The 12,989-nt window shown below is 49.4% G+C and overlaps 1 protein-coding gene across 2 annotated transcripts in view; it reads left to right on the top strand.

Moving 5' to 3' along the window:
* nlgn2a (neuroligin 2a) overlaps positions 1-12,989 on the top strand; it is a 265,221-nt gene that overhangs the window by 100,498 nt on the left and 151,734 nt on the right. For both annotated transcript variants that reach the window (XM_036987501.2, XM_036987502.2), the window contains exon 2: positions 20-986. In XM_036987501.2, the coding sequence (XP_036843396.1) occupies positions 488-986 (499 nt within the window). In that variant the 5' untranslated portion in view covers positions 20-487. The remainder of the gene's footprint in view (positions 1-19; positions 987-12,989) is intronic.

The following is a 12,989-nucleotide window of genomic DNA, read 5'->3' as shown; positions in this document are numbered from 1 at the left end:
TCCCCCCTCTCTTCTGCAGGGTCCGTTTGTGACGGCGACAGTTGACCAGGAACTGTGACGGCAGACATCGACCGTGATGAGGACCGTACAGGAGGATGGAACGTAACAGAGTTCTGACCGTGGAACCGTTCTCGAGAGCGACCGTAGAACACCAACACTGACCACAACCACACCTTCTAAAGACCGCCCGGTCTCCCCCTAACCCCCAACCTCTCCCGCCCCCCTGTATTACACCGCACCACCCGCGCCACTCCACTCCTCATCCACCCATCCTCCTGTACTCCCTCCCTCGCTCCAGACCTCCACCCTTTCTGAGGGTCCACTTTTTCTTTCATAAACACTCTCAACTACCCCTTCTCTCGTATTCTCTTTCTATTCCCTTTCTCTCCAATATTCTGTATCTTCATGAACATTGAGTCCTCTTTGGAACCCTAACATAGACGGACGAATATCGTTGAGTTGGAGGTGGAGTCTATAGCTATCAGTCATGTATCTTTTCCCTCTATCCCTGTGTAAGCCAAATGGGCGGGGTCTCAGCGTTAGTCCCCGCCCCCGCTGCAACATGGCCGACACCTGTCTAGTCTGGCTGTTGGGCCTGGCTCTCCGCCTCTCTCTGACCTCCTGCCAGAAGATAGACCCTGCCAACAAGCTGCCCACGGTGACCACCAACTACGGCAAGCTGCGCGGGCTCAAAAAGGACCTGAACAACGAGATCTTGGGGCCAGTGGAGCAGTACCTGGGCGTGCCCTACGCCACCGCGCCCATCGGCGACCGCCGCTTTCAGCCACCCGAGGCTCCGGGCTCTTGGCAGGAGATCCGCAACGCCACAGCATTCGCCCCGGTATGCCCGCAGAACGTGCATGGCGTGCTGCCGGAGATCATGCTGCCGGTGTGGTTTACCGACAACCTGGATGTGGCGGCCAGCTACATCCAGAACCAGAGCGAGGACTGCCTCTACCTCAACGTCTACGTGCCCACCGAGGACGGTGAGTGTCGGGTAGGGGTGGTCCTTCTCTCCCATAGGGGGCGCCACTCATGTCTATCTATACACCTACATGTGGGTAGGAGGGTGAGGATGGGAAGGGGAGATGGAAGGTGGAGTGGGATCTGTCATTAGATCATATCTAATTATCTTCTTTTCGTCCTTTTTTTTGTCCCCAAAACATATCTAAACCCCCTGAAACCTCACTCTCCTTGCCCAAATCATTTCCAAATGTTTTTCCTGAATCTCTCTTTGGTTCAGTAGGTCGGGGGCATGCAGATGAAGTTTGAGGAGCGGTCACTTTGTAAAGCCTGTTCTACTTGTCTAAATCATTTTCAGACAATTTTAAGGTCTTCTCCCATTTTCTTTTTAGGGGTGCCACTGAGCTATGTCTGGGTTGAACAAGGTAAGGGGAGAGGGAAGGAGGAAAAGCAGGGGTGGACTACGACCAGCAATCGGCCCTCACATTTCTAACACAACACACTGCCCCATTTTTTTTCCTCGAGGCCCCCACACTGGCCAATTGTTTCCATTACGGTCCCCATTTTTAGCCAGATAATGATAATTTTCTGTGAAAAACCCAAGTTAGACAGGCCCACTTGGCTAAGAATGGACTAGCCCATCTGGCGTTTGCCCAAAATGGCCAGTCCGTCCCTGAGGAAAAGTAAGGCTTCTTCTACTGATTCAAACCCTCATTGCCTTGCCTCAAAATAATTCTCTGACAGTTGTGTCAATCTTGTGTCAATCTTTGATGGTCTGGGGTGCAGGAAGGGAAGGAGAGGAGGACAGAGTTTCTTTCAAGTCAACTGTCATCTGTCACCAGAAATACTGTATCTAAAACCTCCGTAGAAACTTCTCTCCTTCCTCCAAATCATTTCCACATTTCTTTTGGCAAGGGAATTAAATATTTTCATTTTTCATACTTTTCTCCTATGAACAGACAAAGTGTCAGAAACGTTTACATTTCGAACAGCTTGTAGGAAATGCACTACATGTCCAAATGTATGTGGACACCTGCTCGTTGAACATCTCAAAATCATGGGCATTAATATGAAGTTGATCCCCCCCCTTTGCTGCTATAACAGCCTCCACTATTCTGGGAAGGCTTTCCACTAGATGTTGGAACATTTCTGCGGGGACTTGCTTCCTTTCAGCCACAAGAGCATTAGTGAGGTCGGGCACTGATGTTGGGAGATTAGGCCTCCTGGCTCGCAGTTGTCGTTCCAATTCATCCCCAAGGTGTTCGATGGAGTTGAGGTCAGGGCTCTGTGCAGGTCAGTCAATTTCTTTCACCCCGATCTCGACAAACCATTTCTGTATGGACCTCGCTTTGTGCGCAGGGGCATTGTCATGATGAAACAGGAAAGGACCTTCCCCAAACTGTTGCCACAAAGTTGGAAGCACAGAATCGTCTAGAATGTCATTGTGCGCTGTACGTTTAGATTACCCTTCACTGAAGCTAAGGGGCTAAGCCCGAACCATGAAAAACAGCCCCAGACCATTATTCCTCATCCACCAAACTTTACAGTTGGCACTATGCATTTGGGCAGGTAGCATTCTCCTGGTATCCGCCAAACCCATATTAATCCGTTGGATTTGGGGCCGCGGGTAGCCTAGTGATTAGAGCGTTGGGCCAGTGACGAAAGGTTGGTAGATCAAATCCCAGAGCTGACAAGGTAAAAATGTGTCGTTCTGCCCTTGAACAAGGCAGTTAACCCACTGTTCCTAGGCCGTCATTTTAAATAAGAATTTGTTCTTAACTGACTTGCCTAGTTAAATAAAGGATAAGTAAATAAAATAAAATAAAAATGGCACCTGGTGAAGTGCGATTCATGACTCCAGAGAATGCTCCAGAGTCCAATGGTGGTGAGCTTTGCACCTCTACAGTTGACACTTGGCATTGTGCATGGAGATCTTAGGCTTGTGTGCGGCTGCTCGGCCATGGAAACCCATTTCATGAAGCTCCCGACGAACAGTTATTGGGCTGACGTTGCTTCCAGACACAGTTTGGAACTTGGTAGTGAGGTTTGCAACCAAGGACAGACTATTTTTACGCACTTCAGCACTCAGTGGTCCTGCTCTGTGAGCTTCTGTGGCCTACCACTTTGCGGCTGAGCCATTGTTGCTCCTAGACGTTTCCACATCACTATAACAGCTCTTACATTTGCCATGCAGCTCTAGCAGGGCAGGAATTTGACGAACCGACTTGTTGGAAAGGTGGCATCCTATGATGGTGCCACGTTAAAAGTCACTGAGCTCTTCAGTATGGTCATTCTACTGCCAATGTTTGTCTATGGAGATTGCATGGCTGTGTGGCGTTTATTGCAAAGATATGAGGACCTGATCCTTTTCTATGCTTCACCATCACCCACAGGATTCTGTTTGGTCTGTCAATATCACAGACTGACCTCCAAACTGCCTAGATCTAGCTTTTTAGATACTCACTCTCAACTGTTACTAACACTAGGTACTGTCTAGACTTTTATGAGAGGTTTTTAAGCGTGCTTTTTTTCTAAAGTTTGTGTTTGTGTCCTGAGAAACACTACAAGAAGACAGTGCTCTCTGCTCTGAAATAACACCAAATAGCACTTTAACAGTACAGCCCAGCTCCACTGGGGGTTCCACTGTGGTGTGTGTGTGTGTGTGTATTTCCCATCCAATGATCCCACAATGTGTTAAAGGTGTTGATCTGGGTCTCACCATCCCACCATCTCTCCAGATAGCACCAGTCTTTCCCCCCTGACACCTCTCAGTGAGATAGGGCTCACCACTTCCCCCTTCTCACCCTTCAAACTCTCAACACCTAGGTTTAGTCCCAAAAGGCACCCTGTTCCCTGTGTATCGTTTGATCAGAGTCTGGTCTAAAGTAGTGCACTATGTAGGGAATAGGGTGCCATTTGGGACACAGTCATACTATCTATAAATCAGATCAAGCTTCTGCCATTCTCTATCTTTTCGCAGTCTCTTCTTCTGCTCATTTACATGGGGATTTTCACCTTACGCACACACACAGGCTACTACTTTTAACCAGGGTTATGGCATCCTATTCACTACTACTACTTTTAACCAGGGTTATGGCATCCTATTCCCTACTACTACTTTTAACCAGGGTTATGGCATCCTATTCCCACTAACTACTTTTAACCAGGGTTATGGCATCCTATTTTCTACTACTACTTTTAACCAGGGTTATGGCATCCTATTCCCTACTACTACTTTTAACCAGGGTTATGGCATCCTATTCCCACTAACTACTTTTAACCAGGGTTATGGCATCCTATTTTCTACTACTACTTTTAACCAGGGTTATGGCATCCTATTTTCTACTACTACTTTTAACCAGGGTTATGGCATCCTATTCCCTACTACTACTTTTAACCAGGGTTATGGCATCCTATTCCCACTAACTACTTTTAACCAGGGTTATGGCATCCTATTTTCTACTACTACTTTTAACCAGGGTTATGGCATCCTATTTTCTACTACTACTTTTAACCAGGGTTATGGCATCCTATTCCCTTCTACTACTTTTAACCAGGGTTATGGCATCCTATTCCCACTAACTACTTTTAACCAGGGTTATGGCATCCTATTTTCTACTACTACTTTTAACCAGGGTTATGGCATCCTATTTTCTACTACTACTTTTAACCAGGGTTATGGCATCCTATTCCCTACTACTACTTTTAACCAGGTGTTACGGTTTTCTTTCTCCTCCTCCTCTCAGCAGGGATCGGACCAAAATGCAGCGTGGTTATCTTGATACATCTTTAATAAAGATAATACCGAACAATACAAAAACACTAAACGTAAAGTGAAAAACCGAACCAGCCCTATCTGGTGCAAACAAACACAGAGACAGGAACAATCACCCACGACACTCAAAGAATATGGTTGCCTAAATGTGGTTCCCAATCAGAGACAACGATAACACCTGCCTCTGATTGAGAACCACTTCAGGCAACCATAGACTTTTCTAGATAACCCCACTATACCACAATCCCAATACCTACAAAAAAAACAAGACAAAACACACCACATAATTAACCCATGTCACACTCTGGCCTGACCAAGGTGCGGACTCCCGGCCGCACACCTAAACCCATAGGGGAGGGTCCGGGTGGGCGTCTGTCCACGGTGGCGGCTCAGGCGCGGGACGTGGACCCCACTCCAACAAAGTCTTAGTCCCCTTGCATCGCGTCCTTAGATTGGCGACCCTCGCCGCCGACCTTGGCCTAGTAACCCTCACCAAGGGCCCCACTGGACTGAGGGGCAGCTCGGGACTGAGGGGTAGCTCGGGACTGAGGGGTAGCTCGGGACTGAGGGGTAGCTCGGGACTGAGGGGTAGCTCGGGACTGAGAGGAAGCTCGGGACTGAGAGGAAGCTCGGGACTGAGAGGAAGCTCAGGCAGGTTAATGGCACTGGCAGATCCTGGCTGACTGGTGGTTCTGGCAGATCCTGGCTGACTGGCGGCTCTGGCAGATCCTGGCTGACTGGCGGCTCTGGCAGATCCTGGCTGACTGGCGGATCCTGGCTGAATGGCGGATCTGGAAGATCCTGGCTGACTGGCGGATCCTGGCAGACTGGTGGCTCTGGCTGCTCCATGCTGACTGGCGGCTCTGGCTGCTCCATGCTGACTGGCGGCTCTGGCTGCTCCATGCTGACTGGCGGCTCTGGCTGCTCCATGCTGACTGGCGGCTCTGGCTGCTCCATGCTGACTGGCGGCTCTGGCGGCTCCATGCTGACTGGCGGCTCTGGCGGCTCCATGCTGACTGGCGGCTCTGGCGGCTCCATGCTGACTGGTGGCTCTGGCGGCTCCATGCTGACTGGCGGCTCTGGCGGCTTCTTGCAGACTTGCAGCTCTGGCAGCTCCTTGCAGACTGGCTGCTCCTTTCAGACTGGCAGCTCTGGCTGCGCTGAACAGGCGGGAGACTCTGGCAGCGCTGTAGAGGAGGAAGGCTCTGACAGCGCTAGACAGGCAGGAAACTCCGGCAGCGCTGGAGAGGAGGAAGGCTCTGGCAGCGCTAGACAGGCGGGTGACTCTGGCAGCACTGTAGAGGAGGAAGGCTCTGACAGCGCTAGACAGGCGGGAAACTACGGCAGCGCTGAACAAGTGGGAGACTCTGGCAGCGCTGTAGAGGAGGAAGTCTCCGGCAGTGCTGGACTGGCGAAGCGCACTATAGGCCTGGTGCGTGGTGCTGGCACTGGTGGTACTGGGCTGAGGACACGCACAGGAAGCCTGGTGCGGGGAGCTGCCACCGGAGGGCTGGTGTGTGGAGGTTGCACTGGATGGACCGGACCGTGAAGGCGTACTGGAGAGCTTCAGAGCAGGGCTGGCACCAACCGCCCTGGCTGGATCTTCACCCTAGCCCGGCAGATGTGAGGAGCTGAGACGTAGCGTACCGGGCTAAGCACGCGTACTGGGGACACCGTGCGTTCCACCGCATAACACGGTGCCTGACCAGTACCACGCCCGCCACGGTTAGCACTGCTAGGCACACTGTAGCGCTGAGTTGGCACAGGACGTTCAAGGCTAGGGAGGTGCACAGGAGGCTTGGTGCGTGAGGCTGGCACAATCTTCACCAGCCGTCTAGCACGCACCTCAGGACGAGTATGGAGAGCTGACCCAGGTGCCATCAAATCCCCGACACGCTCCGTCGGGCGAATTCCGTGCCTAATGCACCAACACAGCAACTCCCTCATAACTCTCTCCTCCAATTTCCCCATTAACTCCTTCACAGTCTCAGCTTCGCTCACCTCCAACACCGGCTCTGGCTTTGGTTTCCTCCTTGGCTCCTTACGATAAACAGGGGGAGTTGGCTCAGGTCTGACTCCTGACTCTGCCACACTCTCCCTGTTCCCCCCCCAATACATTTTTGGGGCTGACACTCGGGCTTCCATCCGCGCCGCCGTGCTCTCTCCTCATACCTGCACCTCTCCGCTTTCGCTGGCTCCAGCTCTTTTTTGGGGCGGCGATATTCTCCTGGCTGTGCCCAGGGTCCTTTACCATCCAATTCGTCCTCCCATTTCCATTCCTCTTTGCGCTGCTCCCTGTCACCACGCCGCTTGGTCCTGTTGTGGTGGGTGATTCTGTTACGGTTTTCTTTCTCCTCTTCCTCTGAAGAGGAGGTGTAGCAGGGATCGGACCAAAATGCAGCGTGGTTATCTTGATACATCTTTAATAAAGATAATACCGAACAATACAAAAACACTAAACGTAATGTGAAAAACCAAACCAGCCCTATCTGGTGCAAACAAACACAGAGATAGGAACAATCAACCATGACAATCAAAGAATATGGCTGCCTAAATATGGTTCCCAATCAGAGACAACGATAACACCTGCCTCTGATTGAGAACCACTTCAGGCAACCATAGACTTTTCTAGATAACCCCACTAAGCCACAATCCCAATACCTACAAAAAGCCCCAAGACCAAACACACCACATAATTAACCCATGTCACACCCTGGCCTGACCAAAATAATAAAGAAAACACAAAATACTAAGACCAGGGCGTGACACCAGGGTTATGGCATCCTATTCACTACTACTACTTTTAACCAGGGTTATGGCATCCTATTCCCTACTACTACTTTTAACCAGGGTTACGGCATCCTATTCTGTTTATAGTGCACTAGGGAAGGGGGTACCTTGTCAGTTGAACAACTGATTGAATTCAACTGAAGTGCATCTTCCGCATTTAACCCAACCCCCTGAATTGATGTCATCAGCACCCGGTGGCAGCTTTTGTTAGGGGTTAACTGCCTTGCTCAAGGGCAGAATGGCAGATTTTCACCTAGGGAATAGGGTGTCATTACAGGCTCACGCAGAGTGTTTGACCTTCAACCTCACAGTTTGTTGTATGTCGTGAAACAACAACATGATTGCTGTGTGTAATAGTAATATGGACATTCTGCAGTGACATTGACTACCATCAGCACTACACTATCTTCCTATGGGGACCAGGGGATAGGCTATCTAGTATGTATATGTCTATGTCTCTCTCGGTATGTGCGAGCTCGCGTGTGTGTGTGTGTGTGTGAGGTGAGTCTATATACCCCCTAGACAGAGACTGATGAACAGGCAATGATCAGCTGCCCAGCGTCTCTCTCCTCTCCCTGAGCTGGCTGTGGGTGTGAAGGATGAGTTCAGGGGAGACACACTTACACACACACCAACCACCCCCCCCCCCACACACACACACACACACACACACACACACACACACACACACACACTCCAACCCCCCCTGGAGCCTGGACACCTGTGGCAGTTGTCCTGATGCTATTACAGTATAGGAGGGAGGGGCCGTGTTTTCATTTAGGTCTTCCAGTTGATCCATTGACGGCATCGCTAGCAAACGCAGACGAGACTTGGGATTGAGTGGCGGCCAACACTCATTCCCCTAACACTCATCCCCTAACACCCATTCCCCTAACACCCATTCCCCTAACACCCATTCCCCTAACACCCATTCCCCTAACACTCATCCCCTAACACCCATTCCCCTAACACCCATTCCCCTAACACTCATCCCCTAACACCCATTCCCCTAACACTCATTCCCCTAACACTCATCCCCTAACACCCATTCCCCTAACACTCATCCCTTAACTCTCATCCCCTAACACTCATCCCCCTAACACTCATCCCTTAACTCTCATCCCCTAACACCCATCCCCTTTGGGGGGATTAAAACAAGATCAGGAGCAACTTGTTTCCATCCCACTCTCCAGTCATCCAGATACCCATCCATACACATAACATGTGATATTCAGTACCATTCACAGACATAATATGTGATATACAGTACCATTCACAGACATAATATGTGATATACAGTACCATTCACAGACATAATATGTGATATACAGTACCATTCACAGACATAATATGTGATATACAGTACCATTCACAGACATAATATGTGATATACAGTACCATTCACAGACATAATATGTGATATACAGTACCATTCACAGACATAATATGTGATATACAGTACCATTCACAGACAATATGTGATATACAGTACCATTCACAGACATAATATGTGATATACATTACCATTCACAGACATAATATGTGATATACAGTACCATTCACAGACATAATATGTGATATTCAGTACCATTCACAGACAATATGTGATATACAGTACCATTCACAGACATAATATGTGATATACAGTACCATTCACAGACATAATATGTGATATTCAGTACCATTCACAGACATAATGTGATATACATTACCATTCACAGACATAATGTGATATACAGTACCATTCACAGACATAATATGTGATATTCAGTACCATTCACAGACATAATATGTGATATACAGTACCATTCACAGACATAATATGTGATATTCAGTACCATTCACAGACATAATATGTGATATTCAGTACCATTCACAGACATAATATGTGATATACAGTACCATTCACAGACATAATATGTGATATACAGTACCATTCACAGACATAATATGTGATATTCAGTACCATTCACACACCTAGTATGTGATATACTGTACTTATTGAAACCCCCATCTAGTACCGTGTCGGACCCCCTTTTGCCTCCAGAACAGACTGAATCGTTTAGGGCATTCTACAAGGTGTCAGAAACGTGCCACAGGGATGTTGGTTCATGCTGATGTGATGGCATCACGCAGTTGCTGCAAATTGGACAGCGGTAGAGTCGTGCTGTGAACAGCCCGTTCCATCTCATCCCAAAGAGGCTCATTGAGTGGAGGTCTGGGGACTGACCAGGCCACTCAAGTAAACTGAACTCACTGTCATGTTCTAGGTGATGCTTTTTCACTCCTCAATTGTCCAGTGTTGGTGATTGCGGGCCCACGGGAGCCGCTTCTTCTTGTTTTTAGCTGATAGGAGTGGAACCCAGTGTGTTCGTCTGCTGCAGTAACCCATCCGTGATGAGGATTGACGAGTTGTGCGTTCCGAGATGCCGCTCTGCACAACACTGTTGGACTCCGTCGTTATTTGTCTGTTTGTGGCCTACCTGTTAGCTTGCACGATTATTGTCATTCTCCTTTGACCTCTCTCATTACTGAGCACTTTTCACCCACAGGACTGCCAGCTGAATGGATGTTTTCTGTTTGTCGCACCATTCTCGGTAACCCCTAGACACAGTCGTGTGTGAAAATCCCAGGAGGCCGGCCGTGTCTGAGATACTGGAATCGGCACCACGCTCAGTCTCTTAGGTCACTAATTCTAACGTTCAATCAAACAGTAACTGAATGCCTCGATGCCTGTCTGCCTGCTTTATATAGCAAGCCACAGCCACATGACTCACTGTCTGTAGGAGCGAACCATTTTCGCGAACGGGGTGTACCTTAAACTGTCCAGCGAGTGTATTTTCCTGTCACATTCTGATAGTTGATATTAAGATGTTCAATCAATACTTACGCAATGAGCACTAGGCAGCAAAGCTACATCTATATTCAGACACGCTGTACACTGGTAGATGATGATAATAATAAATAAATATACCAGAAAGTAAATAAATAAGTATTGCTCCTCCCGACGTGTGCCTGCCTGTTTGTCTGCCTGCATTTCTGCCTGTCTCTGCCTGTCTGCCTGTCTGCCTGTCTGCCTGTCTGTCTGTCTGTCTGTCTGTCCTCTTGTCTGCCTGTCTGCTTGCCTGCCTGTCTGTCTGTCTGCTTGCCTGCCTGTATCCTCTGTCTGTCCGTCCGCTTGCCTGCCTGTCTGCCTGTCTGTCTGTCTGCCTGTCTGCTTGCCTCTCTGTCTGCCTGTCTGCCTGTCTGCCTGTCTGCCTGTCTGCCTGTCTGTCTGTCTGTCTGTCTGTCTGTCTGTCTGTCTGTCTGTCTGTCTGTCTGTCTGTCTGTCCTCTTGTCTGCCTGTCCGCTTGCCTGCCTGTATCCTCTGTCTGTCCGTCCGCTTGCCTGCCTGTCTGCCTGTCTGTCTGTCTGCCTGTCTGCTTGCCTCTCTGTCTGCCTGTCTGCCAGTGGAAGATATGCATTGTCTTTGATGCGAGAACAAACCTTGATTGTTCCTCAGATGTTTTTCTCCTCCTCATTGTTCTCCTCTCCTCTGGTCGTATCCTCCAGTAGAAGAGGGGAAAGAGGAAATAAAAGAGGAAAAGAAGTGGATCACAATCTTTCCTAGGGGGACATGAAAAACAACTACAAGTGAAGGCCTTGGTGTTGTATGTATAGGGGCCTAGTAATTGGTAGGAGTACCCACTGTACTCACACACACACACACACACACACACACACACACACACACACACTTCTCCCTTTGAAGTAAAGGGGTTGATGAAACTGGAGGAGACGAAACAGCAAACTGCAAAACAGAAAGATGGTGAAAGGAGATTTTAACAGGTGGACCACCAGAGCTAAATTCAAGTGCAATAGATCTGTGGGGAATAATATCTCTTTTTTGAGAGAGATTGTGGGGATTGAGGGATGAAGAGATGGAGGGTGGTAGGTAGGGGCACAAACTACTCTTGCACAACATAAACAGCAGAACGGTCGCTGAACCAAAGCGCTCCCAGCCCCTCCCTCTTTTTGACTCTTCAGAGCCGATCCCATAATTTTCAAAAGCAGAAACGCGGTCAAACGAGGCTTTCATTTGGCTTTGGGGGAGGAATTACATCAGCCTGGGTCAATTACCCAGTTATACACACACACACACACACACACACACACACACACACACAATTACCCAGTAAGGACTTTTATTCCGTATTAATAAACACAGACTGGTAACACTCTGATACGTGTGGAAATAAGCAGCTGGAGCTATGCTGGAGGGGTGTGTACTTGACTGGCTGGTAAGAGGGGTTGTGTGTGTGGTGTGTGTTCAGTGTTAGGGGTGTAAGGGTATAGGTTGATGTTTATTTTTATATATCCAATGCGAATGAGAGGGGTCTGGGCGTTTTAAGAGACCCAGAAAAGAATAGCCTTGTCTTCTGAGACAGGATGAAAAGACTAAATGGATGAGATGAAAGAGGGAGAGTGATGGAAGCGGAGGGAGGGAGGGTACGGTAGCTTAGATGCTTAGATCGATGATGTGAGCCGGGGAGGAAAGCGGAAGATGGGGGTGAAGGGGGAGAGGTAGGTCGTCTTGGCAACCCTCCAGCGCTTCCTGCTTTTCCCTGTGAGCACTCGTCAGAGACCACATCCATTTACCTTTGAATGAGGGCTATTTATAACCTCTGAGGCAGAAAGGGAGAGAGGGAGAGGGAAAGAGAGCGTGTGTCGGGAGGGGAGTAGTGGGGGGGTTAGTCACATGCTCCTGAATTCCTCCTCTGTCTCGCCGCTACGCTGTTGTGGTATTTGCCTGGGTCTTCTATTGTATTGACTTAGCTCCTCACTTACTCTCTCTCTCATTCTGTCTCTTTATTCAACTCTCACGTTATCACTCCCCTTCCTGCATTGCTACTCTTTTTCTTCCACTACTCTTCTTCCTCTATACCCAACCATCTTGCTCTCCTTCAGCCCCTTTCACTCCTCTCTCCCCTGCTCTCTCCACTCCTCTCTCCCCTGCTCTCTCCACTCCTCTCTCCCCTGCTCTCTCCACTCCTCTCTCCCCTGCTCTCTCCACTCCTCTCTCCCCACTCCTCTCTCCCCTGCTCTCTCCACTCCTCTCTCCCCTACTCTCTCCACTCCTCTCTCCCCTGCTCTCTCCACTCCTCTCTCCCCTGCTCTCTCCACTCCTCTCTCCCCTGCTCTCTCCACTCCTCTCTCCCCTACTCTCTCCACTCCTCTCTCCCCTACTCTCTCCACTCCTCTCTCCCCTACTCTCCACTCCTCTCTCCACTCCTCTCTCCCCTACTCTCCACTCCTCTCTCCCCTGCTCTCTCCACTCCTCTCTCCCCTACTCTCCACTCCTCTCTCCCCTGCTCTCTCCACTCCTCTCTCCCCTACTCTCTCCACTCCTCTCTCCCCTACTCTCTCCACTCCTCTCTCCCCTACTCTCCACTCCTCTCTCCACTCCTCTCTCCCCTGCTCT

The sequence above is a fragment of the Oncorhynchus mykiss genome, chromosome 9 (genome assembly GCF_057628025.1).
Source record: "Oncorhynchus mykiss isolate SJ-2025 chromosome 9, ASM5762802v1, whole genome shotgun sequence".
NCBI classification, from domain to species: Eukaryota; Metazoa; Chordata; class Actinopteri; order Salmoniformes; family Salmonidae; genus Oncorhynchus; species Oncorhynchus mykiss.
The sequence above is the reverse complement of the archived record's forward strand: the minus strand, read 5'-3'. Positions and strand labels throughout refer to the sequence as shown.